The sequence below is a fragment of the Brienomyrus brachyistius genome, chromosome 17 (assembly GCF_023856365.1).
Source record: "Brienomyrus brachyistius isolate T26 chromosome 17, BBRACH_0.4, whole genome shotgun sequence".
NCBI classification, from domain to species: Eukaryota; Metazoa; Chordata; class Actinopteri; order Osteoglossiformes; family Mormyridae; genus Brienomyrus; species Brienomyrus brachyistius.
This window is the reverse complement of record NC_064549.1, coordinates 2,225,919-2,253,142: the sequence shown is the minus strand read 5'-3', so window position 1 is coordinate 2,253,142 and position 27,224 is coordinate 2,225,919. Positions and strand designations below refer to the sequence as shown.

Genomic DNA, 27,224 nt, shown 5'->3' with positions numbered 1-27,224 from the left:
CATTCATCCATCTTCTAACCACCTACCCTGGTACACCGTGGAGGGTTTTAAACCATCGTCCCCGAAGGGACGTACACTCATACATCATATTACCGTCAATACCCCAGGGTACGTCTTTAAGCTTGGTATTTGTGTATACAGTATATATATCCATTGAATTTTAACCTGTGTTTTTTGACCGTGAAAATAACTTTCTATTCGGCTTATACAGTTATTTTTGCCTAGCACTACGTTGCCAACTTTGGTCAGCTGACTGGGGTGAGATTTTCAATTTGAGACAAGTCTGCATATGCATTTACATGTATGTTATAGTTTTATTACCTTGTAGATAGTCTTTAAGGTTTGATAAGTACCCCAACGCTCCTGCTGGCTAAATTATGGTTTATAATGGATTAAAATAGATTTGCCGTTTTGCGTGAGAGTCTGAAAGCCAGTTGGCAGAATTTTTCAACTACAGTCGTCTCTCGCTACTTCGCGCTTCGACTTTCGCGGCTTCAGTCTATCGCGGATTTTTGTATAATCATTAAAAATTGATCGAGACAGTGAAAATGATGCATCGGAAGCATCTTTGCTCTTCGTAATTAAATATACAATAATCATATGATATTTGTAACGTCTAATATGTCTTATTTTGTCTAATATATTGGGTAATACGATTATAATAGTCTTGACCTACCTGTAAGATCCTCTTGTGCGCCACGCCCCCTTATTAACCACGTGTGCCAGCTGTTTCCTATCAGATTGATTCCTCCGGTGTATTTAAGTCCTCGTCAGAGTCTGTAACCCCCGTCATTGACGTTTTGATGTTACATGTTCCTGTATCCTGCATTTGGAGTGATTTCAAATAAACCCTTCGATCCTGATAACGTGTCCAGTAATCATACCAGTAATGGTGACTAAAGGGTGTTATTTCATGTCTAATAATTTTAAAAACCGTATTTAGAAGGTCATAAACAGGTTTTCTATGCTCTAACTACGAAAATATTCGATTTATAAACAAAGAATCCTACTTCGCGGAAATTCACTTATCGCGGTAGAGTCTGGAACTGATTAACCGCGATAATCGAGGGCCGACTGTACTGCCCTGTCAAAGGTTGCTGTTTTAGATCGACACAAAATTTAATTTGTGATGATGAATATCAAATGTGCATGGTAGTTAAACGGTCCATCGTAGAGAAAGGTACACAATTTAACTGGGGTTTAATGAAATATCAAGATGCATACATTTATAACACAAGTTTATTTTGATAAAATTTTAGATAACCAGTTAAGTAGATACGTTATTACAAAGCTGCCAGATTAGTAGAAAAAACATACAAAATGGTTGTCTGTAAAAAAGAATATTTCGGTACATAACGTTCTATTTCAGCAAGATTCTTATTTTGTTTACCTGAAGCAGTAATCATCATTATTATAGTTAGCAAAAAAGCAGGTAATTCAAAGGCACAATATTACTTGTGAATTATTATACAGACTAGTTTAAAGTCATCTACAAGCTTTATGTATCATACAAAAGTTAACGCAGAGACAGAAAATGGCTGGGACACCATGTCACGGTCTTTCCTTAAGGATCGTTACTGTTGCTGCGGGGAGGTCATGCGGCTTTACACAACTTTAGAACCAGGATCCATGAATGTTATAGTATGTGCTGTGAGTGGTTCCCAGACCTGGGGTTCTTCATATGGACATTGGGTCGCCTGACCGAGATCTCTGAGGCGCCTCCTTATGATGTCACTGCTATCCGGCATGTCAGAAATAGCATAAATGCCCACAGAGCCATCCTGGAATCCCACATAGACACATAGTTCCTCTGAGAGCCTCAGGGTGGAGGGGAATGAACCAAGGCGGAGCCTCCCCACCTTCTTTCCATTGGACATGTGAGCCACAAAGAGTGTTGGCTTAGAATGGAGGTCGCAGACACACTCATTGGGTTCAGGCACACAAATGTACGCAATGTAGCGTCCAGCAACATCCATGCTAACCAGCAAGAGTGGGGTTTCAGCCTCTATCAAACACAGTCTCCCATTTTGGGTGTCCAGGATGTTAATGGTCATACCAGTAGTGGACAGAACAACATACTTTCCGTCTGAGGAGAACTGAAATAACTCTGGTTGATCCAGAAGAGTGTGAGGTACCTGAACATGCTGGAAGATGGTTTCTTCTGTGACCTTCCAAGTAAACAGGTAGCCAGAACTACTGAGCACCAGCACGTATTCGGGATGATGCAGCAGAGGTTGGAAGGCTACCACAACTAACTTGCTGGAGCAGAAGAACTTTTTGTTGGTACAGCCAGACCACAGGCTGATGGCCAGGAGGTCGTGCTTGTGAAGGCCCAGGAGAAAGGTGCTTTCGGCCGAGATGGCGGCGTTTCTCAGGTGCAGGTGAATGCTGCATACAATGTGGCCGCTGGTCAGCTTCCAAACCCGAGAGAGGCCCCTCTGGCACAGTGACACCGCAAAGTTGCTGTTGGGTGTGATGAGCAGATTAGAAACGGGATTGCTGTTGCGTATGCGATGGAGATTCTGCCCCGTGTCTATTCGCCAGACATAGATGTCCGCTGCGGATGCAGAGACAAGATGCTCGCAGTCTGGAGAGAGGGCAAACGTCTTTACACGTCCCTCATGTTCGAAGCATGACCCAGCTCTCCCGCTTAGCATATCCCACCTCCACACCAGCTCAGTGCCATCTGCAGTGTAAAAGTGACCTCCAGTTGGTTCCAGGTGGATCTTTTTCACCTTCATGCCAGTTCTGGAGATCGCAGAGGCCCGCCAGATCAAGTCCAAGCCCCAAGCAGTGAGTACTCCATTAGCAGTAATGGCTAAAAGGGTTGATTCTTGTTTGAGGAACTTAGCCACTTGGGTGCCACCAACATCTAGACTTAGAACGCATTGACCAGTGGTCGTCTTCCACACCAGTAGGAATGGACAATCCTCCAGGGAAGCAATGATAAGATGGCCCCCCTTGACTAGCGTGGCTTGAGTGAAAGTCTTACCTGCAGGTACACTAAACTGCTCTTCCATTGTCCAGTCACTAGTGTCCCACAGCCAGACTTGGTGTTTCTTACAAATGACCAAGGCTCTGTTTTCATGTGAGTGTTCAGTATTTAAGACATCATCTTGGTCCTCAGTAAAACAGCAAGATTTCTTAAGCTTGGGATCAGATGTGGTTTTCATATCCCATACAAAAACACTCCCAAAACTGTCCACACACACAAGCTCATTCTCATTATGAAAGTAAGTAGAAATAACAGAGCCTCCCTCTGGATTGGAGCATGTGGAAAGTTGATGTTTACTTTGAACATCAAACAGCAAGACCTTGCCTTCATCCTGTCCACATAGGATGAGAAGGTCATTAGGGGAACATGACATGCAGGTCACTCTGGATTGGCAGCATAGTGGGGGGAGACCTGCTCCTGTGTTTACATCGAACATACTAACATGACTAGTGTCTTTGTACCACACAAACATCATACTGTCCAACACAAAGAAGCCTTCAACTTGGAGTCTAGTGCCTCGGCCCGTTTGTGAGTCAGGTAGGCTGCTCTCAGAGTTTACTTCACAAATGCATGAGGGACCGGGGAAGTGACACAAGAAGAGCTTCCCACATCGTGTTGACAGCAGCAGAAAATCCTGTGCACTTTTGCCACCTGAAAATTCCAAGTTTGATAAGTGAATGTGCTGGAAGCCTCCTGGGATATGCTCCTTCCAAGCCCAAAGGGACCCATTCTGGAGAATTATCAGTAATGTGTTGCACTGAACATCTAACACCTGCACGACGGGGGATGGGTCCACATCCGACAACATCCAGCGCGTTGAGGGCACTGTGGTGACGGAGGAATGAACCACGGACAAGCTATTGTTTTTCCTGCCTTCCTCAAAGACCTGTTTTATGTAGCATTCAAGACTAGGTACAATATCAAGGAATGGGAGAAGCTTAGCCTGGATCACCATAGGCAAGTCTTCAGGACAGTCTTGGAGCAGGCAGGCTGAGTCTTTAAAGATGCTGGCAAGAAGTCGAAGCTCTTGGTGGAAGACAAGCAAGGAAGCGTCTTGTAGCTCTGAGACTAATTCTTCTAGACGACCTGCCTTCAGCATCGCCTCATGGAACCCAAAAGACATTACGGTTCTTCCCAACTCCTCCAACCTTCCACCTGCTTTCATTTGGAAGAGGAGCTCCAGAATCTTCCTCAAGTTTACTTGCACAATGCGTGATAAGGGAGACTCAATGAGCCAGGGCTGCCCAGGGTGTAGCCTGTCAATGTAAACCTTCTCTGGTATTATTTGAGGAGCAGGCTGGGAGTTTGACTGCTCGATGGTATCCCTGCTGACAATTAGTGACTTAGCTCTACCATACGCCCAGCGTCCACTGAAGTAGTCTGCTAACACAGTGTGGACGTCTTGGGTTATTTCATCTGAACTCATGTAGAGCTTGTTCACGACTAGTGGGAAATGTCTGCTGGCCCAGAAGAGCACCTTGCATCCAGCCACATACCTCCTCAGGAGAAAACCCCTCAGGTCAATGAGCAGGCTCTCTACTGCAGTCTCTGGGACCCTGAATTTACATGGTGGGGTTTCTCCACAAGGCAGGTATTGAGAAAGCACTCTGTTGTCTGCAGATAGGACATCAGTTAACTCAGCCTCTGTGAGGCCCAACCTGGAAACTGTGAGATAGCACATCGCTCTGGAGACTAACTCTGTCCCATGTTTGTTTTCAAGCCGGCCTAGGAATATACCAATGTTGTTGTGGACTCCTGTGGTTATGGAATGCTCAGTGACCTCTGTCTCGGATCCCCACTCACACACTTGCCTGTGGAGTAATTCAACATACATCATGAGAGGACAGTGTTCCAAGGCTTGACCCACATATAGCTGCTGTCCTGATGTGATTCTCCTGTTGCAGGCGAACAGGAGGTCTGTGAGCATCTGGGTGAGTTTCCTCTTCTGTTTCAGGCCCAGCTCCAAGAACAGAGAAGATTTTGAGTACAGAGCCATGAGGGTCTGAAGGGTTGCTGACTTTTTAGGTGTTGTGGAAATGAGGAGTTTGACATTGGGAAGTAAAGACTGTGGAAGCCATGTGAGATTGCAGGACCCATCTTCCTCGTGACCCATTTGGTCCAGCCCATCAAGGATGAGGATTAGAGGACGTTTTGATGTGGAAATCCTAATCAGAAGGTCTGTAAAGTATTCAACCAGTTGACTGAGTGACTGGAATGCTTGGAGATGTGGTTGATCTAGGCATCCTGCTGTGATTTGGTGACACACACTGATGAGTAGCTCTTTCAGAGTGCCGTGGTCGCCCCTCACAAAATAAACCACCACTAAAGGGTGTTTTCCGTCCATCCAAGTTTTCACCTACAAAGAAACAAATCTGTTGAAAATGGTGTTAAACTACTGAATAGTATAGTGTAGGGCTGCCACTAACTATTTTTCTAGGGATTAATCTAGTGACTGTTGGGCAATTAATCTAACTGATTAATCTTCCTCCAGAAAATCAAATCGACCATTTACTTGACATTATTTTCACCCACAATTTGAAAAGTAGATTAGTAATATGACTATAATATTTATTAGATGTGTATATTGTCCATCCATCCATCCATCCATCCATCCATCTTCTAACCCACTTATCCTACTGAGTTGCGGGGGGTCCGGAGTCTATCCCAAAAGCTACGGGCACGAGACGGGGAACAACCCAGGACGGGGGCCAGCCCATTGCAGTAATTTGAACTAATCCCATAATCATGAAGGAAAACATTCGTTATAATGAACGAATTTTTTAAATGAAAAAGTGATGTGTTGATTTAAAATATGGATATTGATGCATTTACAGCATCGACGTCATGGACTCTGTCGACTAATCGTGGTAGCCCTAGTACAGTACAATCTGTGAATGTTCTAGAACAACTCGATAAAACAACTGATAAAACATGTCTAACATCTATGACATTTATATCATCTGAAATTATCAGGAAACCAGTGGAAACTGGGAAATAGTGACTGACTTACTTGTGTGGCACAGTGAGCCAGAAGCACGGTTTTGCCCACGCAGGGTCGCCCGCTGATGATGAGCGGGTATTTCGTATCGCTCTGCTCTAGATATGATTTTACATCTTGGACTTCCGGACTTTCCACCTTGTACAGACGAGAGTAGATGCTGCAGAGATCCCACTGCTGGAGGAGGTCCTGGACGAGGGGGTCGTTGGCGTGTGCCTGGTCCCTAACGAGAGTGCGGTTGATGATGTCCCGCAAGTCAGTGTGGAGCTGCTGGCAAAGGACTTCGATGTACTGCTTCCTGGCCTCTGTGTCCTCCTCATCTGGGCTGGATGTGTAGATGAGGATCTGCTGGGGGGCAGCCAGGCTTGGAAGTAACTGCTCCCGAAGATAGATCAAGGGGTTGTTGAGAGAGGCTTGCTCCGGGGAGTCTGACACCAGGCCTAGCCCAGCTTCTCCAGTTGCCTCTCCTTGGTCGTTCATGTCAGCGAACTTGTGTACATAACAGAAGCACCTCTCGACATCTTCAAGGGGATGGTCCTCCAGTGCAAATCTTAGTTCGCTCTCTAGAGCTGGGGGGTGTTAAAAACCGTTAACACCATCCAAGCTCTACTATATGACATACAGGAATAAAGCACACGATTCTCAGGATTCTCAGCACATACCAATTTAGCATGAAAAGCAAGCAAAAAGATTAATCTGCGTTAATCATCAGCAGCCATGAGAGATCAGCACAGTGACCAGCTTCCCCTCACCTGAGGTGAAGTACTTCCTTGCCTTTTCAGAGGTCAGAATCCCTTCCTGAACGCATCGTGTCACAACAGTCTGAAGGATCGCCCCGACATCCTCGTAGGCCACCTCTCTCTCATCACGTTCTTCACCTGCCTGAGGAATGTCGTGCGTGAACTGAGCTGAAGAACTGCCTGCTGAGATGGTGCCACTGTAGAGATGTTTTGGTGTCTTTAAGGTGATGCTGATATGTAAGCTTACCTGTAGGAAGAAGGAGGCGGGGATAGCGTTGTCATCCCTGCGGTACCAGCGCTCTAGAGTTTTCGTGCTCATTTTCATCTGCTGGCATGTCCATAGCACTGCCTGAAACTCGGAGACCTCTATCTGCGTGGGTAGGCATGCACTGCCATACTGCTGCCCCAGCAAGGCCTGCCCCCCCCCCCAAAGGGGAACATGTTACTTGGCTTTGTTAATGTAGCTTGCGTACCTTAAATTAAAATTTATTACTGAATACATGATACATTGTGAACATGGGAATGGAATCACCACAAAGAAGGGCCCACTGGATGAGACACGGCACTCCTCCAGGAGCTGCTGTCGGGCCCTGGGCCCTGGAGGCCCTTGGCATCCATGGCTCTCGTAAGGGTCGATCACCTGGGGGGGAGGTCATCTCAATCTCAGTAGGTATGTCGGCCCTCCATATCCATGGAATCCGAATACGCAGATTCAACCAACCGTGGATCGAATATATTTGAAAAGACAAATTCCAAAGTTCCAAAAAGCAAAGCTTCAACTTTCCACGAGTCAAGCGCTATGTTCCATCCACACAAATGAAGTGCTGTGTATTTTTGGGTGTGTGTGAGAGAGAGAGAAAAAAATATATATTTTTTAGATATACTATGCATGTCATCATTTCTTAAACAATACAGTAAAACAACTATTCACATTGTATTAGGTATTATCAGTAGTCTAAAGATGATTTGAAGTGTATGGGAGGTTATAGGCAAATATTATAGCATTTTTTAGAAGGGAGCATCTGTGGATTTTGCTGTCCACGGGGGCCTGGAACCAACCTCCCGTGGACATGGAGGGCTGACTGTATAATGCAAACCACTTCTGGCATTATTATCTGCAGCCTACTGCTCTGCTGGAAGGGAAATTCGATTTGCTTTGTACTGTTTATCTTTACATTGTGCTATTTATGTATTTATTGTCTTACTGCAAGCACCTTGATTTATATTTGTGATTTATTGGTGTTTACTGGGGGCTGGAAGGAAATGCAGAATGAGAATTCCATTGCATGGTGTAACCAGCTGTTTACTGTGCATTTGACAATAATTTCTCGTGAATCTTTGTCTGATTATGAACGAGTTACTGTGGACACCATAATCAAACCTTTCATCTCAGCAGGGACCAAAACGATGGTTATGAGAAAGGCATGTATTTTTCTGGAAGCATATAATGTAAATGTGTGGTTATCTCTTTGTTATGGCAGGATAGGGTGACCTCCTGAAAAAATAAACAATGCAGTCATGTGACCGTTGTTCGGGATGGCCGATCTGCCAGACCTTCCAGGCAAACACTTTTCTTAAGTTTTTGAGAACTGAAACATAAATTATGCATGCTGCAGAAACAAAGGGAGCATTCAAAGCACTGCATCCACAGCAGGCAAACGTTCTCATGAAGCCCTGGGCTTGGATATGAGGGCAAGTTTGCTGCAGCGAGCCCCACCCACCCCTAAACCACATACACAGCTTTTAACTTTCCTGGCGGAGGGGTAAGACCCCTTCGCCGGTGTGTGTGTATGTATGTGGGGTCTTACCCTGAAGTCCACCCGGTGGGCACGGAGGCAGTGGTCCCTTAGTCTCGGGAAGACAGACTCCCGCAGAACTCTTCTCTCCAGCTCTGAATCTGAACACACAGCTCGTTACCTTCAGATGGACCCTCGCATGCGTTCACGTTAGCGTTCACTATGCCGCTACTGTAAAGCTGGGAGTCTCACATAGTCCACTTCGAATGACCCTTCTTTTAGGAAAAGTCTAGGCTGCTATCAGTTTACTAGTAACGGAACAGGAGCTCAAACCTGCTCCTCTCACCATGAACATGTTTCTGCCGCCGTAACACTCCCCACCCACGGACACGGACGCACGTACCTTCGGGGTTAGTGCACAGGTATATTTTAACACAGGACTTCTGGGAAATTCTTGCAGCGCTTTCCATCGAGGCAACAGAGAACAGCGTAAGTAGAAATCCAGTCAGAGACAGAAGTGAGCGATGAAGCCGCAGACAGGGCTGGACGTGTTGCTGCTCTTGGCATCCTGACAGGAAGCCCTCAGAGATATCAAGGCCCCGGACGCCCAACATGGGCCGTGACTCCTCCCACTGTGACAGACAGAGGACTAGGAAAGGCCGTGCAACCCCAACAGTTTAGCTCTCTCTTAAATGATAGGTACAATTTCAGGTTCATTATTTACCCCACACAAAAGGTGTACGATATGGCCCCCCCAGCCCCTAATGCAGTGACCGTTTAAGACCAATAGGGGGCCCCCAAACCTCTGGAGTCACATGCACATGTGGGGTTTGAATGGTGGTAAACGCTGCCACTGGCTACTTTAGTCAAATAGTGCATTATGTGGTTTCATATATTTTTTTCTTAATATGAAAACAAACAAAAAGGAAAAGCTTGGATGTTCATATCAGAAGATGGTTTGGAGATCAATACAATGCAATAACACCTTTTTCCATTTGTTTTATTAACATTTGTACACAATAAATACAAACTTTTTACAGCCAATAAAATGCAGAATTTTTCACCACTGCTCTGATACTGTCATTGCTTGAAAGTGAAGGTCCGTCTCACTACGTCTTTTAGCAGCTCTCGAGTAAAGATAAAGGAAATAAAATCAAAGCCATGTGTGGTCCGCTGGTATACGGAAGAGCTTGTAACTGTCCAGAGTAAATAAAGGGGAAATAATCGGGGATTCTGGGAAGAAGGGACTGCTGTAAACGATAAACTTCAAAACAAGTTTGATAACATTTTACAGATCTCAGTGAGATCAACGAGAGAGAGAGAGAGAGAGAGAGAGAGAGAGAGAGAGAGGAGAGGTAAATAGACAGCACAGATAATATATTCTCCCTTCTGATCTACTTTCAAAATCTACACTGATTATTTTATACTGAAATGCACATTCTCTCCACATAATGTTATTTTACATTTCCTCTTTTCGTCTTCCGGTAACACCATGCAACAGCACCTCACCAAACCATGGGCCATTTTCGTACTGTGGGGGAGCCCACCCCCCCCCATTCATGCTCCACACACACACAACTCCAACCCGCAAATGCGGCCAACGTGGGCGGATGGCTGCACAGCCACCCCAGTGCGCGATGTGGGCAGGTCAGGCTCCCAAAGAAGTGCTGAGAATTCTCCCCGTGAGCCGCTTCCCCGTTCAGGCCTGGCCCGACCTCGCCGTTTCAGTCAGGGTGTAGGATGTCATCAGTCACCAGTACCACCCCCCTCCTTTATCCGTGCACCGTGACTCGAGCGTCTGGCTATTGTCACGAAGCCCGTAGCAAAAATCACCAAAGAATTACAGGAAACAACAAACAAACCAAAATGGCGTCAAGGCCCCCTCACACTGCGTCGGGTTCCATAGACGGCTAGAATGAAATGCTATGGGGGGGGGGGTGCTCTGGGATTAAAGTGTCAAAATGGGGGGGGGGTGAGGTGATCCCCCCTCCCCCCCCAGGAGGAATCACGGTACTGTCACAGAGACTGTGGGATGCTACGGTTCATGCTTAGGGGGAAAACATCCTTAAAAAAAAACACACACCTGTGACCAACCCAATCAGGCCCTTTCAAAAGCTCCAGCTGTAAAAGGCTTTAAAAAATTAAAACACTATCATAAAAAAACGAGTACAAAAGTAACGCGACTGCTGTGTCGTAGAAAAAAGGAAAAGAGAGGCCAGAATATTTTGGATCAGCTCACACTGACAACCCTGCAGGACAGTGCAGACACCGCAGGCCTCCTGTCCAGCGGGGGGAGCTCTCCCCATTCTCACGCAGGGGTCGCAGGTCTGCGCTCCTGCGGCCTGTATGCCACGCGGGCCTCCTGTCTGGGGGGAGGTCTCCTCACTTACAGGCAGGGGTCGCCACTTTGTGCTCCCGCCGTATGAATGCCACGCGGAGCTCCTGCTCGGCCCTCGGCGGTGTCGCGTGACAGGTCGACGTGAGATAATGCACTTGCGATAATGCTCAGATTTCGGGTGGCGTAGAGAAAAGACAGTAAAGCAAAAACAAACAGCTCGGGGTCACACTGGGGAGGGGGACGCGGGGGCCGCCCATCACACCCGCTAATCCACTGTAGCATTTTTTGTTCTCATGAGGACTAAATATTAGTAATAAAGAGCCACATCTTCATAATAAAAGCTGGAAGGACTTACATTTGTCATATTAGTATCATCTGAAATTGCCACTTTCCCTTATCTATGAGATAAAGAGTCACACTGGGTTCCTGGGGGAGGGGGGGCGTCTGGGGAAAGGCAATTCGCGGCGGGGGGGCCAGCCCCCTCCGCTTCCACTCTGCACGACCCCCACGGTCCACGAAACACCAAAGTATCGAGTCGTACTGCTGTGTGGGATGACGTTCCTATGGCAACAGTAATGTACTGTACTAATGCACATTAAACACGTATGATATGACTACGTATGACGGGTCCAGAGGAACACGCCCAAAATGCCCCCCCGTCCCCCGATCTAGCCCCCGTTCCTCCTCCTCCTCACTAAACAGGAGCCTCCTCTAAACGTTCATAATGCCCGCCGTGAAGAGAGACGTGCAGGAAAGGCACCACGGCGATGGCAGCTCCCAGGAAGAGCGCACGTGTAACTGCCCCCCCCCCCATCCTGCCCCCTCCCCCAGGAGCCCCATGCCTCATCAGGGGGAGGCGTGGGAGTGATGGGGCAGAGGGGATGTGAAGGCTGGCCCTTCTGTCTTGTCCGCCTCTCTCACAGCGGCAAGGACCTTGGGGCCAGGAGCCAGGTCCAGTTCAGTTTGTGAGCCACCAGGGCGGCGCTCTCACACCAGCGTGATCTCGACTTCCTCCGTCTTCTCCACCTGCCTGCGGGGGTGCTGTTGTGGGGGAGGGGGTGCCGCACGTACCTGGGTGGAAGGGGGGGGAGGAGGGGGTGAACAGGCAGGAATTAATGATGGAGTGATCATGGCATTGAGATGAAGAGCGATGTAAGCAATAGGACCCAAGGGACTGCGTGGAGGGACGGGGGCACTCACAGGACGCAGCTTTCCCGGGCCGCCATCTAGGGGGAACCGCGGAGGCTGGCAGAAGCCCGGAGACTCCATACTGCTATTGTGGTCTGGGGGGCAATGAGGCAGAGGAGATATGAGGCATGGTATTGGTTGAGAGAGGTCACATGGTCACAGTCAAGAGATTAAACCTGCCCTATGTCCCAAAAGAGAGGCTGGTCATTCATTCCTAGACGTTTATCAGATTGGCACTGCCCTCAGACGGCCCCCAGTGGCGCCGGAGTCTTACTGTGGGTGGGTCCCTTGTGATCCCCATTGATGGAGGGGGCCCGTGGCAGGGGTGGTCCTGTTGCACTGTCGGGGCTGGTATAGGGGCTGCACGGTGGCTGCTCGTACAGTGGCAGTGGGGGCAGGGAGGTGTGGAGCCTCTGAGATGGGGACACCTGGAAAGGACAGGGTGCATTGTGGGTAGGCAGCCCAGAACGGTTGCTGACAGCTTCCATCCACAGTCAGCACGAGTTCTCAGTTAGTGCTCCTGGGAAACATGTTAATTGCAGGAAGGAAGCAGCCAACCCCACTAATCAGGACTACAGACATTTCCGAGTGGGAGCTGTAATCACACTGTGTCTATATATGTATGTGTGTGTGTGTGTGTGTGTGTGTGTGTGTGTGTGTGTGTGCGTGTGCGTGTGCGTGTGCGCGTGTGTGTGTGTGTGTGTGTGTGTGCATCAGTACCTGCGAGTCGGGGCCCCAGGATGTGTCACCGTTCTCGGAGCCCCCCAGGTCTTCCACCAGCACAGAGGGGAACACACCCACACGCCCGTTGAACTCGCCCTCCCAGAAGCCGTCGTCCTCCTGGCTGTCCTTGTGCAGGATGCGGATGACTGCGCCCTCAGGGAACGAGAGCTCTTCGTCCGTCTGGCCCTCGTAGTCATACATGGCCTTCACAAAGCTCACTGCGGGGGCAGGGGTTGGGGGGGGTCATTTTGGGTTAAGGGTCGCGGGGCTTTTCACCATGGGGGGGGGCGTGTGTGCGTGTGAGACAGCGGGTCGCCATGGCCGACAGACCCTGATAATGACAGACGCTGCAAGAAGATCCGGAAACTTCGCTGAGTTTGACAGTTTCCAGAATGTTCTGTAGTGCCTAAGAATGTGGCAGGAAGGACGTGCGGCCCAGGACTCACGGCTGGCGTCGCCATTGGTGCTGCTGGAGGCCAGCTCGGGCTCCGTAGAGTTGCTGGAGCTGTGGGAGCGGGCGTCCAGCGCGGCTAGGGACTGCAGCATCCCCAGCAGGCTGCTGGAGGCTGGGAACTGCAGGTACTTCTCTGGGACATAGCCCACCTGGCCCACCTTATTCTTGGCCTGGGGGGGGGGGACACAGTATTATCAGTCATACTCGTGACACCATTTAAATGGCACCCTTGTACTGTAAGGGGGATGAATTTATTATCCAATGTGTTAATCCTTTAAGTGTGAAACGTGTGACTTGGCTAATTTACTACTTAAGTCCAGAGTCCTACAGACACACCCAGGGATTCTGTAACAGTGAGCTCCTGGAGTTTGGACTGAAGTGTGTGTTTCAGGAACATTCCAAGGCCCAGGCTCCTCCTGGCCTGTGTGTGTCTGTCCTGGCCGAACCTTCTTCACCCAGTCCTCCCAGTCTCACCTTGACCCAGTCCTCCATGTCCCCGTCCTCGATCACCTCCAGCATCTCCTGCTCCTCGATGGTCAGCTCATCCGGCTGGGATGCCTGGAGACACAGGGCCAAATGCTAGCTTACAGAGCAGATGCTGCCGGAACAGCCACCAGGGGGTGCTGCTGCTCAGCGTTTTCCGATGCGCTGAGCTTTACTGAGCCAGACCAAACAAGAAGATGGTGAGATCCTCCAGAGTTCAAGAGCTAGATGCGTGACACATTTCGCAAATTACAAACCCAATGAACATGGTATAAGATGTCTGTCCCATTGTTTGGTGAAAAATGAAAGTTATTTCAACTAAATGTTTTCATTGTCATAATACACCCTGACATTGCACCTGCAGAGCCCAGCTGCATGTTCAGTCCACCTTTTTATGCGTAGAGCCCCTCTCTAAGTGTAGATCCCCTCATGGGTAAATGTAGTACCTTGCACATTTAGAGCCCAAGTCTAAGTATAGCCCATCTTTACACACTGAGCCCCCCCCTTCACGTAGAGCCCTCCTCCCAGCGCAGAGACCCTGTCCGCTGAGCGTGGACTCTTACCTTGTAGGAGTAGAGCACTTTGCAGGTGAGCGGGTAGTTGCGTAGAGTACCAGACGGACTGGAGCTGCTGTCATCGAAAACCTCCATATTATCCTCAAACTCCTCACCTTCATCTCGCTCCAGGTCAGCAGTACCCTGCACACAGACGGCGGCCAAGGATGCGATTTGAGGTCCCCTCAATCCTTATTTGATTGCGACGAGACCAAAGCCTGTCAATTACTGACATCACATGAGGAAGTGTGCGGAGACGAAAAGGCCACACAGATCTACAGCAGCCCAGAAAGGCAGGGCTAGAGTGTTAGAGAAGTTCTGCAGAGCCTCGCGAGCCCCGTGCCACAACACACTCAGAACGCTGCTAAAAAGAGGAGAAACTGTGGATTTCCTGCCTGTATGCGACCCCCCGCCTCACGGCACAAAAACAGGTGTCACCCCAATGCCCAGCTGGGTTAAGTCATTTCTAGAGGCTGTAAAAATATGGTTCCTGTTACAGAGAGATAATCTCTTCACACAGTAATACTAGAACATCTGGCCCACTTCTATGAAAATGGGAATGGGGGGGGGGGTGTGTGTGCTTCCTGTGCTTCCCACACAGATACACACACAGGTTTGTAATTATATCTTTGTGGGGACTCTCCACATTCATTTCTATGGGGAAAACTCTAATCCCAACATGACGACCGTAACCCCCACCCAGCCCTAACATAAGTAACCAAACAAAATACAAGACTTTTAGTTTTTTAACTGAATTCACAGGTCTTTGTGGGGACCTGAAAAATGTTCCCCACAACATCAAAATAACAGGATTTTATTACATCTGGGATCATTTGGTCCTCACAATGTAATATAAACATAACCCACACATGCGTACACACACACACACACACACACACACACACACACACACACACACACACACACACACACACACACACACACACACACACACACACACACACACACACACACACACACACACACACACACACACACACACACACACACACCTGCAGGGCCTCAGGCTTCAGCCCTCTGCAGCACCGCTCGCCCGGATCTTGCACTATCCTGTATTGAACCAACTGGCCAAAGAGCCCGAGGTCACCTATCATCACACTGCACTCTCCGTCCCACAGGCCTGTCTGACTCCCACCTCCAATGTGAACGGCAAGGTGACGTGGAATGAATGGAAAATGGGGCAGGAGAATGATAAAGCAGAATGTGAAGAGTGGAGTGTTAAGGGGCATGGAGAGCAGCTGAGGTTTTCCAGAATACAGGAAAAGCTGTTAAAAGAGTCAGATGACACCATGACGAGGCGCCCTAAGGAAGCTCGGACAAGCCGCCCCCATGACAGGCACATCCCTCAAGGTTCCCCCAACCTAGGGCAGGAGATTTGGGGGGGGGGGGGTGCATCTCACCGAGAGAGGGGCATCGTGGGTAGTGAGCGAGGGCAGCATGGCCCAGCGCTCGTTCTCCAGCTCCTCCATCACTTGGTTCATGGCGCTCTTCAGCCAGGTGTCCACAGACACGCCGGCCTGCCGCAGAAGGTCCAGACAGGCCTCGGCCTTCAGCTTGATGGTCTGCGGGCCAGAGACACTGCGTCACGCACACGCCTTAAACATGCCAGCCCGGGTCTGTGTGACCTACTTTAATGGCCCTTGTTAAAGGAGGATGATTAAGGGGAAAGCCAGTAATGCCCCAGAATCTGAGTGCTATCTCTGTCCATTAAAACTTAATGGAAAGTTAAATATTAAACACTGGCAAACAAACTGCAGATCCAGGGCCTCCGGCAGGGGATGCCAAAGACCCCCCCCGCCCCCTCAGCACATGATCCAGGCTGGAGAGCTGATGCAGAGCAGGGGAGCAGACTGACAGGTGGGTCTAAATGGATCAGCGCAGAGGGGGAAATATGCAAGGCTGAGCACATTTCCAGAAAGCACACCTCCCAAAACACACGCAAACACGCATTTGCATTTCTGTGGGTGTGGACACTTAGTTCTGACTGTAAGGTAATTAATCATTTGGAACAGCACCTACGCCCCCCTCCCCGCCACGAAAATCAGAAACATATCAAAAAGAACTGAAGAGCCAGAAGCAGCAGTATCTTAAAAGAGCTAATGGGACTCGGGGGGGGGGGGGGGGGGGGGGTTATTATTTACATTTTAGTGTTTAGAAGAAGCTTTTCTTCAGAACAACGCAGGTATTGAGGAGTCAGGGTCAGCTAGTGTCCAGAACAACTGGAGGACAAAGGCCCTGATCAAGGCCCCAACAGTGACATCACTTTGCTGACCATGGGATCTGAACTGGTGACCTTCTGATTACAGCATCCTAGCCCACTGAACCACACAGTGCGCGCGCACACACACACACACACACACACACACACACACACACACACACACACACGCACTCCCCTTACCTCTGCTTTACGGATACTCTCTCTTGCCTCCTCAATTTTCAGCTCCAGCTCACAGCGGCCCTGCTCCGAGCAAAGCCCTCCCTGCGTCTCATACTCCTCTAACGCCTGGGACAGCACCGGGGAAATTAAGAAAAAAAATAAGTGCAGGGCAGAGCAAAGGCACCTGGGGGTGTACTGGCTAAAGGTGCAGCATTCAAACCACCAACACCAGGCAAGGCTGGTTTAAAGAACATCTGCAATCATTTTAGCTACATCAGATTTATGACTGAGCATAACGACTGCCACCCGTAGCCCCTCATCTGTTTGATCCCAAACAAACCCCAACTAAAAATGGTTCCTGGCCCTGAGGTGTCCCACAACATGTCCCCGCAGTCACATGCCACCACTGGATGGTCCCTGGCTATTACAAACCACTAAGGTGGAACAAACAGGGGAAGGCCAGCGGTCAAAGAACACCGCATAGAGCAAGGTTCCACAACTATAAAAACACAGGTGAGGCGCCAGACTCTCCAGAAGGTTCTGTCAGTGGTGCAGAGGCAGGGAGAGGCGGCTATCCAGGGCCTGACAGAGCTCACTGCACTCAACGAAATAACAAAAGAGCATCACGGTGTAAAAGCTCTCCAGGGGGAGGGGGAAGATGCCACACCCACCCTCTGGCTGTGGATGATGTTCTTGTGCTCACGAGCCACGCGGGTTGCCCATTTACGCGCTTCTTTGTTCAGGCTGTGCTCCTCCGTGGTCCCCGTCTCAGATTCCAGCTGCCGGCTCTGCAACATAGAAGAGGCCGTCAGATAATGGCAACCCGATTCCTCTGGAGGGGGAAGCACACCAGACTCCACAGTGGCGAGAGAGGGACGAGAGGGAAGAGGTGTGATGGCCGTCTCCATGCTACTGGGGCGTCTCTGACTGTGTTACCATCACATACCTGCATCTGACATGAAGAGTAGGAGCTGACTGTCCCCAGTACATCCCAGATGGGATTAAGGCATTAAATATCACAGCCAGTTCTAACTGGGCAGAAGGCAGCGAACGTCCGCTAATCTACATAAGGGAAAGAGCAACTCTCAGAGAGGTGTGGCCAAACTGGCATGTTCCATTTAATTGAACAGACTGGCTTGGCACAGCAGTATGCAGCTGACCAGAACTACCAGGCCCAAAAAAGGACAGGATAGGAACCTGAGTCACAGGTTCAAAACAGAAAAAAATATCAGTGGAGGTAAATGCGTCTCGTTTCTATCGAGAGGGAGGGAAGCCAGGCAATCAGTAGGTTACTGCATGTTATGACAGTAATTCCAGCTAGAAGGAAGCATTTTGAGAGGAAAAATCCAACACTGGGGCAAGCTGAGTCTGGAGGGCAGTTTACAGCAAGCGGCAACTGGGAGCTGTAATAGGATGCTCTGGAGGACAGCCGTCCCACCACCGGGGGGCGCAAACCACATTACAGGGAGAGAAAGGACACCAAACTGACAGGGGTTCGAAGGTCAGCATTTACTTCAGGATAATGACAAGTTCCGGAACCATTTTTATTGGCCCGAGGGCCAGTGAAGAGTGTCCATTTCCCAACGAGCCACTTGTTCAAAGAGACAGGTGCTGGAGAATCCTCCGGAAGAGCGTGGCGGATGTAGTCCAGGCCCCGGAATGGACCAGCTTTTCCAGCTGTACACGTGCATGGGGGGGGGCTCTCAGATGTGGGGCCCGTCACAATGCAGCCCTTTCATTGGAGGCCCGGCAGCACGTCCAGCACCGGCCCTCGGCCCTCAGCCCCCCCCATCCCCCATTCCCCAACACAGGGCTGCTCCTGGGGCCTGCCTGGGAGCCCCGCCCCGGATATCCCTGGGTGAATACCAAATCACTAATATTTTATTAAGAACAGACCAGAGCGTGTTCCATTTTCGGAGTGTGGGGCTCTGAAGAGGCATTGTCGATTCAGCACATGGCTGGATGCAGTGAGCATTTTACTTGGGGGTGAGTGCAGAGCCAGAGTGTTCAGGATCAGCCTCTCCACACAGAGCCTGATCTAAGCCCGGACCCCAGACCCCCTCCCCACCGCCCCAGCCAGGCAGTGCAGGCCAGGCACCAATCTCCCACACATTTCCCAGCATGCACTGCCAGCTTCAGGAACCATCCGCCGTATCAGAGCTCCAGGAAGCCTAGGTCTGCGAAAACTTCATTTATGTGTCCCCTACTGATCAGTGTGAAAAGCCCCCCACTGCATGACCAATCGGATCAGCTATCCTCCGTGCTGCCCCTAGAAACTCACTGGAACTGGCCGTTAGAAAAGCTTTGATTACAAGACCTTGATCTCTGTATCAGAGGCACAAGGCAGGCTCCTGTGATGAGAGAATCCGAGAATCTTACACGTGGCCAGCAAGGCCAACGGCAGGAAAAGTGCGGTAAAAACATTCCACACTCTGAACGAGCTGGAATCCACCTCCTGGGGCTTAAATGCTGCCAGGTGTCTTCGGCTGAGCAGTGCATTCTGGGTAATGAGCATTTCCCTGGAAGGCCAATGCCAAGTTATGGAGATAAAATGGCGTTTCAGCTTCTTGGTTCCTCACTCCCCTGGAATATCCCATAATCCTCAGCCCGCCTGTCTGTCTGTTCCTTCACAGGTGACCCATTGACAGTCCACATAGCAGCTACCCCCTTATCTCCCCAGTACAGCCTCCTGCTGTGCCCCACCGGCCACACCTCCAATGCATGATGGGTAATGGGTGTCACCTGAAGAGCAATGCCCAGCCTGCTGGAGGAGAGAGAGTGTGGGCTGAGTTTGACATGCCAAGGCTGCTGCTTGGTTACCGTACAGTATAGAAAGGCAGGATTCGTATTGAGCATGTACGCCACATCCACATGTTAGACCCTGCATATGGACACCCCCAGTGAGCCGTGATCCACCAGTGCATGCGATGGAGATGGACAGATGGGAGGCGCATCAGGGTGGGGGGTGGGGGGGGGGGGGGGGTTAGCGCAGGGTTGTTCAGCAAGGCTGGGATCTACCTGGGCCAGGGTCATTCGCATCGCACTGACTGGCGAAGGCTCGATGTCCACCAGCTGCTGGACTGCGCTTAAACTCTGAGCAGACAGACAGACGGATAGAGACAGACAGAGCGCATACAGGGAGAAAGAGACAGTCCGGAGGAGAGAGCGGTTCAGGGTTAGAGCTACAGAGGAGGGTGTCAGCCAGCAGGTCAGTGCGAGTGTGTTGAGGTGTAGGAGCGCGTCAGGCGTTGGAAGGCGTGTGAGCGTGACGAGCCGACCATCAAGCGCTGCTGTTCCTTAGCGTGAGGGAAGCGTGCTCAGGCCAGATGGGCTAAACGTGTAAAGCAGAGCGCACACAGAACGTACACAACACGCCGGGGGGTGGGGGGCGGCTTTGGTTGCTACAGAAACAGAGTCATGACTACAAGACATCTGTCAGTGCCTGGGAGCAATTTTAGTTTTTCCCCCCAAAGGGCCCCGTGAATATTTCATAGGACACTGGACGCAAAATGCCAAAATTACGCGGTCAGTACTGCGTCACGCACTCACTAACGACACACCCCCGTGACCACGGGGGTACCTTACCACTGTGGGGGGGGGGGGGGGGATTACACATAACAAGGAGTTTTAATTATGATAGTCTTAGACTGCATTGCAGCAGGCTCTTTCAGCATCAGTGAAGTGTTCTGGAATATTCCACAGGCACTGTATAGGATATTTTATAGCAGAGCACAGTGTTGACTAACTGAGGGGTACATAAGTATGAGCGGTTTAGCTAAAAGGTTGATTAGTTAGTTAAGTTAGTTCGGTTTAGTAAGGAGGAGGGGGGGTGGGGTGACCCAACTACCCACCGTGTCGCTGTCACTGGGCTGGAACTGGAAAGCTGGTGCTTTGTGGAAGATGGGGTTCTCCTGCATGAAGAGCTGCTGGTTGAAATCCTGCATCACCTGAGGGTAAAACGGAAAGAAGAGGGGATTAGAGGCACTGGGACTTTGGACTGGGGGGGGTTGGAGGCACAGGGACATTGTGGGGGGGGGGTCTGCAGCGCTGTTACAGGGAGGGAAAAGAGCTGAAGAGGTGGAAGCGCCATTTCAACAGACCCCGGAGTCTGGAAGGACGAGGACCGCAAACAATAAAAGGCAGATTAATGAAAAACACAACATCAAAGCACTCGCTAGCTTGGAATGGGGGAGGCTGGGACATGGGGGAGGCCTGTGACCTTCAGCTGAGAGACACCCGACTGGAGTGGGGGATCGGGAGGGGGGATGAGAGATAGAGAGAGGGAACAGGAAAGAGGGAACAAGGGCCGACATGACGGACCCAGATACCAGCTGCGTACGGCCCTTTCCGCAAGCCTGAGTGCCAGGATGCCACATTAGCGGACTGACAGGGGAGCGGGTCTGTCTCCTAGGAGACGGTGCCGGGGTAAAATACTCTCACCCGGCTGGACTTCTCCAGGAGGAACTGGAAGGTGGTGTGCACGGCTTGGAAGGCCTCCAGCTCCATACGGCAGAAGGACATCAGGTATTCCTTCACGTGGTCATAGAAGCTACCATCCAGGGTCTGAGAGGAGGGGGGAAATGGGAAAAACCATCAGGAGAAAAAGGGGGTGAATTGTGGCAGGTCCACATGGAAAAGTTTCATGGTAAAGTCATAATATTACATATACATCTGATCCTGAGCTGTCAGCCAGAGGGAGGCTGAAGGGTTAAAGGGAGAATGAGGGGAACTGGTGGGGAGGGGCATGCTGCCGCGTCAGACAAACCTGCAGGAGAGTTTATTTTGCCTTGCTGTTTTTCTGGCCTGGAAAGGAATGTTCAAACCGCGCTGGCCGGGTTCAGATTCCCAGACCCTGACGCACGCAGAGGAGTGAGCGTCCCTACAAAAAGCTCAGGGGGAGCATGCAGGGAGGTGGCGGAGCGACGTCAGCGCCGAGCCCGCGGGGCGGTTTCGACGGGCCCGGCCGTACTGCCGGGTACAGGTGCAGGTCGGCATCACGGCACGCTGGTGCACGCCAGCTCACCTGATCTGACCCAACCCAAGAGCACGCATCCAGAACACAAGGCCGCTGAGTTTACAAAAGCAGCCGGAGAACCGCGGATCACCGGCTGCCCAGAGGGAACCGCGACTGAACACCAAGCTCACAGAGTGCCAGGCGACTTACTGCCCTGTCTGACTCACTCCACGTTCCAAGAAGGCTGCCCCCCCGTCCTGGAGACGGATACTTTATGAGTCAGCAGCGAGGTATGAAAAACATTGCTTCCTCCCGATAGCGACCCCCCCACCCCGGCCTCTGCTCCATGCTCCGCTAAGTGATTTCTTACTTCCTGTCTCTGGGGGCCTGGCTACCCAGCACTTCCTGGGTTTGTTCCAGCTGGGAGCGGGATGGCTACGGCCGCGGGCACCTGCACTGCCACTGGGAGGCGACGCTGGGTCACGTGCTCCCTGTGAGTGAGTGTGTGCACACGGCCGTGTCTGTGATCACAGCTGACGAGAATCACTACCAACTTATATAACCTGAGAACATATGAAGAACGTCTGGCAAACACTGCTGCCACGCAGAGAGTGGGGATGCGTGCTCTGAGAGTCCCTGATCCCAAACATCTTTGCACACAAGCGTCCGATTTAACTGGGGAGTCATCACCTTCAGAACCATGGAGGTCTGTCCCAGTTCACAATGACAGAGGTCTACACTGGTCTATAATACCATCCCTGCCATTACGTCTTTCAGCGTTGAAAGAACGTTGAGAAACCTCTGACCTATACCTGGTAAACCCAGACTAATGCAGCCCATTAGCTCAAGGCTGGAGCAAAGTCTCAAACCTGAGTGATTGATCACGCTTGAGTTAAACTCCCAGCAGCCAGGTAGGTCCAACACTGCACAGGGCTTAAAACTGAACTCATCAGAGAGCAGCTTGCATGTGAGCACAGCAAGCTCTTCTCGAAAACAGGAAGCCCTGGGTCCTGCTCGGAAGACAGAGCCCATCATCAGATCCAGCGCTGGAATGTGCACATCTGACAGGATTTTATGACGATCTGGCTCAGGCACATTTTGCTTATGATGTGACCGGCTAGCAGTTCACAAAGTGGACAGGAGGGGGCGCTTTGAAGCATTTTAAAATCCTCCAGTGTTGATTTTCCCTGTGCAGGAAGAGAAGGGGGGGGGGAAAGTGATTCCAGACTCCCTCTGCCTGGGGACTTCTGCAGGTCCCGGCACAGCGTCGCAAGGCCATTACCGTAGCAACTTCCCAGCCAATCAGAACGGAGCAATGAGGCGGAGGGTCGGGACCACACGTTAGATCGGGCTTTCTGCCCCGCGGTCCGGGAGTGAAAGGACCAAGAATGACAGACAACAGTTCACCATCAGCAGGCTTCTTTTTGACGTAATTTCAGACAAGGCTGCCTGGGGGAGCAAACATTCCCTCAGGTCTGCCTGGTGGGGGCAGCACCCGCTGATTGGCATCCTCCTGGTACCCAGCCACAGGCGGCCTCAGTGGCGACCCACACAGGGAGAGGATGGTGGGTGTGAAGGCAGCTCTCCCTAAGCACACGTGTGTGTGTGTGTGTGTGTGTGTGTGTGTGTGTGTGTGCGCGCCTCGCCCCGCCCACCGCCCACCCCATACCTTCATACAGCCCGTCAGGTCCGTCTGGCAGTAGCGCTCCTGGTGGGCATTGGCTGCTGCCAGTGTGAGGAGGTACTCATTCCGCGCATGTGTGGCTTTCGAGTTGCAGTCGTTCCTCTTGGCTTTTAACTGCGACAGACCAATAGGCCAAATAACTTGGGACAGGTCATGTGACTCTTGGGGATCATGTGATTAAATGCCCCCCCTCCCAGGTTTAAGGCTATACTTTGTCAGATGCAGCATATGACAGGCAAAATAATCACATTACAAGGCAGATTAGATTCAGGTCGATGTGGAGGTTAAGGTGCCTGCAAGGGGAAATCTCTGGCTTACCTTCACGCTGGCTTTCTGTAAACTTATTCTGGACTGGAAGAGACTCAGCTTGGACCTGAGAAGGTGGGGGGGAGCAGGATGAGAATCAGAAATGCAGTGCCGTACTCCCTGCATTTACCTGGGTGACTAATCATGTAAAAGCACTTCCTGCTAGTTAGAGAGGCAGTTAGTTACAGACAGTGTGTGTTAATTTCAGGGTGTCGTCCTGCACCCCACAGGTAGCAGCCTCTCACAGAGCCTTACACAAAAGCCCCACTCTCCCAGCCCCCCCTAATGTTTAGGACCGCCTCTAGGGGGGCAGTGCTTCTGGCAAAAACCCACCCCACCCTGTTAAAATGGGCGGTGCTGTAACAACGCCGCACACTGACGTGGATGCAGAGCTGCCCGCATGCATCTGGAAAGTGCAGAGGGGTCAGGTTCCTCTCCCGGGCCGCGGTCAAGCAGGATGGGGTGCCCCCCCTCCGCTGGCGGGGTACATACTTGGCCTCGATGTCGGCCTTCTCTCTCACGGTCTGGGCCATCTGCTCCAGTTCAAAGTACTTCTTCTTAGACTTGGCCAATTCCTTTACTGTGTCCTGTAGCTCGGTCTGGATGCGGGTCAGGTGGTCCATACACTGGGGGGGTGAATATTATTTCTGTAAACAACTTTACATTTGTTTTGAAAGTGCATCCATCAATTTTCTATGCCCATCTGTCCTATACAGGGTCAGGGAGGCTCATAGCAGACAGGGAATAACCCAGGATGCAGCTCCAGTCCATCAGCAGGCAGGTGGTACAATGCACAGTATGTGATATATTTCATATTTATTCGACAATTAAAAGGTAATAGAGTAAATCACCATTTGAGTGCCAAATGTCATCTTGCCTGAAGTACATTCCAGAATGTTCTTTGTATTCAGAAAAGACTGTGGACAATGGTCCTGTCACCCGCAGCGAGAGCGCAGCCCCGGAGGGTAGCGGGCCGGCCGGTGCAGCATGGCAGCCCCCCCACACACCTTTTTCAGCTGCTGCTCCTTGTACATCTTGACGGCCTTAGCTGGGTCCGAGATCTCGCTTTTGTAGCCGTCGCAGATGTTGATGCGTGACTGGGTCACCTGCACCGTGCCCTCCAGGTAGGCCTGCCACACTGCGTACACGTTCCTGGGGGGGGGGGGGGGGAGCAGAGGAGAGCAGGCCGTTGGGGCTGGAAAGAAACTCGGGAGAAGCTGGTCTATGTCCAGAGGCTAAGGGAGAAGCGCAGAGTACCTGTAATCGGCACGCTCATCCGCCTTGATGCCGGGCCAGTCCCTCTTTAAGTACTGGCCAGCCAGCTTCTGCAGAGCCTGTGGGGAGGGGCACGAGACCGGAGCATAAATCTGAGGGGCCCTCAGAAGGCCGACTGCCACTGAAAGAGGCCATAAATCCGCGTATGTGTTTCCCACGCTGCCCAGGGCCAGCAGCTGTTAGGGGAGCCGTCAGTATGCAGGAGCATGCGGACGAAAGTGCGAACGAATGAATGTGGGAGCAAAAGAACACGCATGCAAACATGTAGGGAGTCTATCCCGTGTGTGGGGTGTTACAGAAGCTTCCGGAAGCTGTGTCTCATGCATCGTGGGCGATGCTGGCCCGCTGCATGCCCGATCCCCCCAGAACAAACCCAACAGCGCCCCCAGTCCCAATGGACAGCAGGCTGGGGACATTAATGACCCCAAGTATGTTTTGCTTAATACCAGACCCCAGGCCATCTAGGCAACCACAGTGAAGATGGGCACAGGGCTGGAGGGGCACAGGATGCTGTAGTGATCAGGGAGCTGGGCACAGTAGACTAAACCCATTTCCAAACCTCACAGTTCAGATTTTTTTTGGAATTGTGGCCCTGTGAGCTCATCTGGAACCTATGGTGTAACAGAAAAGGAATGGAACCACACCTATGGTGGTCACATGGCACAGCTGCAGCCAGCCAATGAAGGTGAAGGATACACCGCAGCTGACCAATGGGCATCAAGCACTGGAGCTGACTGCACTATAGCTGCGTGACCCACAGCTGACACTATAAGCAGAGAGGGGAAGTGGACCGAATGAAAGAGAAAACCTGTTTGACTGTGAAAACAGGAGTGGTGTCTGCAAAGACTGGCATAAAGCCTCCTCTTTCGGGAGGAGCTGCCATTAAGGGGGGGGGTCTTCTAAGAGAGGCCATTCAGCTGTATGAATGGCACGTTGATCAGCTGAGGTTATGGTTCAATGTTTACCTTGCATACGAAGAGCCTTAAAATACCCCCAGACGGGCACAGGAAGGGGCATCTCCAAATCGACCTCCGGAGGCACAAGCAGACCATGTGATGCTGCCTCCCTCAGGACAGACAGAAGCTGCCCCCCCCCACCCCCTACACCTCAAAGGGACTCACTAGGATGCTGTGTAGATTTTACTGTACCTCAGCCCCTCTACCTCCCCACCACCTCTGCTCTGCTGCTTTAACCTTTGACCCTGCCGAGTAACCAGCGGGGCTCAGAGGACTGGCGGGGGCACAGCCAAGCTGCAGAGGAACAAGGTGAACTAGTCTGGTGAAGGGGATGGAATGCCGATTTCAATGGCCTCATTGAGATAGTTGGTATCAGAAATCCTTCAGGAACCGGAAACAAGCAGGAGTCAGAGGTCACCTCAGCTACGGGCATCTTCTGTAGTCCAGCCCAGCAGAACACAGCAATGAGACATAAGAGCAAGGGTGGCACCCCCTCCAAACATGGCGTAATGTGCACACAGCCCACAGGCCGGGGACACTGAGCAACTGAGCAAGCACACAAGCTATTAATAATGGTTTCGTGATATCCGTGCTGTCTGACATGAAGTGAGCTCGTCTCACACCATGCACAGGAAGTGCAGTCGTTTTACACCTTGCACGAGAAATGTGGTCAATTCACACTTCAAAGCACTGCAGATGTGCAGAGGCTCTGAATGAAAGTCACGCGGAGAGATCGTGTTCATGTTAAAGGAGGAATATGACACCCTTCGTCTGCATTTACGGAGCGAGCATCCGATGGGCAGCGAACTCAAAGTCCCACTGTTAAGCAGCAGATCAGGGATAGAGTTTGCTGCCCCGTCCCAACGCAGCAGCGCAGGACGGAGCAAACAGGACGGAAAGCAATGCATTCACCACTGTGGGCCGTTTCCTGTTTGTGCCGGGTCAGCCAGACGGGGCCCGAAACGCAGGACATCCTGGGCAGACGGACCACACCCTGAGTAGCCGGGCACGGCTGGCAAAGGGAGGCGTGCTTCTGCGAGGAGGCTGGGGGCATGCGGAGCGAGCGAGTAAACATGGGAACCTTGGTGCATGGCGGCTCAGCAGACACAGTCGCGCATGTGCTGGACTCTCCTCACTGCAGACCCCGTGCACCCGCATCCCTTAGTGTTCGTGGTGAAAATGGAAACGTTGTGGTGAGGCTTGCGTGCTCTGCGCCGCGAGAGGGCCGTCTGACGACCAACAGTCACCAAGACAAGACAGAAACACACGGCTGGTCAGGAATGGAGAGAGAGAGAACGCAGCGACTGTTTCAAATTAGCTGGCATGTTCCGGGCGCCGTCTGCCTGCCAGGATGCTGGGCCTCAGCTCCGGGCCTCAGCTCCCTCCGCTTACTAGACCACCATCACAACCATGCAAGGAGAACGAGCCAACACACCGTG

At 51.1% G+C, this 27,224-nt stretch overlaps 2 protein-coding genes and 1 long non-coding RNA gene across 6 annotated transcripts in view; 1 reads left to right on the top strand and 2 right to left on the bottom strand.

The window, feature by feature from the left end:
* The first annotated feature begins 5 nt into the window (after nucleotides 1-5).
* LOC125711825 (uncharacterized) lies at nucleotides 6-6,226 on the top strand. The gene is made up of 3 exons (XR_007383112.1): nucleotides 6-108; nucleotides 4,950-5,171; nucleotides 6,141-6,226. It is a non-coding gene; the product is annotated as an uncharacterized LOC125711825 (long non-coding RNA).
* Nucleotides 1,222-9,090, bottom strand: LOC125711823 (NACHT and WD repeat domain-containing protein 2). Of its 4 annotated transcripts, none has more exons than XM_048981206.1 (7): nucleotides 8,873-9,089; nucleotides 8,542-8,630; nucleotides 7,266-7,373; nucleotides 6,981-7,148; nucleotides 6,746-6,875; nucleotides 6,006-6,562; nucleotides 1,222-5,351 (listed from the first exon to the last, which is right to left on the bottom strand). In XM_048981206.1, the coding sequence occupies exons 1-7, from the start codon at nucleotides 9,081-9,083 to the stop codon at nucleotides 1,605-1,607; spliced, it is 5,010 nt and encodes a 1,669-aa protein (XP_048837163.1). In that variant the 5' UTR covers nucleotides 9,084-9,089; the 3' UTR covers nucleotides 1,222-1,604. The 4 variants fall into 4 exon arrangements, with proteins under 4 accessions (XP_048837163.1, XP_048837165.1, XP_048837166.1 ...); XM_048981208.1 differs by having other exon boundaries at nucleotides 7,266-7,557; nucleotides 8,873-9,088; XM_048981209.1 differs by having other exon boundaries at nucleotides 6,981-7,557; nucleotides 8,873-9,088.
* Nucleotides 9,091-9,453: 363 nt separating this feature from the next.
* The window catches only part of LOC125711399 (F-BAR and double SH3 domains protein 2-like), a 31,235-nt gene continuing 13,464 nt past the window's right edge, over nucleotides 9,454-27,224 (bottom strand). Inside the window, exons 4-20 of the mRNA XM_048980242.1 lie at nucleotides 24,812-24,888; nucleotides 24,562-24,706; nucleotides 24,047-24,180; nucleotides 23,567-23,621; nucleotides 23,234-23,362; nucleotides 21,051-21,173; nucleotides 20,462-20,557; nucleotides 17,282-17,398; nucleotides 16,632-16,736; nucleotides 15,631-15,792; nucleotides 14,219-14,353; nucleotides 13,647-13,730; nucleotides 13,165-13,342; nucleotides 12,716-12,936; nucleotides 12,270-12,423; nucleotides 12,008-12,090; nucleotides 9,454-11,878 (exon numbers count right to left, since the gene is read on the bottom strand). Coding sequence (XP_048836199.1) covers nucleotides 11,795-11,878; nucleotides 12,008-12,090; nucleotides 12,270-12,423; nucleotides 12,716-12,936; nucleotides 13,165-13,342; nucleotides 13,647-13,730; nucleotides 14,219-14,353; nucleotides 15,631-15,792; nucleotides 16,632-16,736; nucleotides 17,282-17,398; nucleotides 20,462-20,557; nucleotides 21,051-21,173; nucleotides 23,234-23,362; nucleotides 23,567-23,621; nucleotides 24,047-24,180; nucleotides 24,562-24,706; nucleotides 24,812-24,888 — 2,082 coding nt within the window. The 3' untranslated portion in view covers nucleotides 9,454-11,794. The remainder of the gene's footprint in view (nucleotides 11,879-12,007; nucleotides 12,091-12,269; nucleotides 12,424-12,715; nucleotides 12,937-13,164; nucleotides 13,343-13,646; nucleotides 13,731-14,218; nucleotides 14,354-15,630; nucleotides 15,793-16,631; nucleotides 16,737-17,281; nucleotides 17,399-20,461; nucleotides 20,558-21,050; nucleotides 21,174-23,233; nucleotides 23,363-23,566; nucleotides 23,622-24,046; nucleotides 24,181-24,561; nucleotides 24,707-24,811; nucleotides 24,889-27,224) is intronic.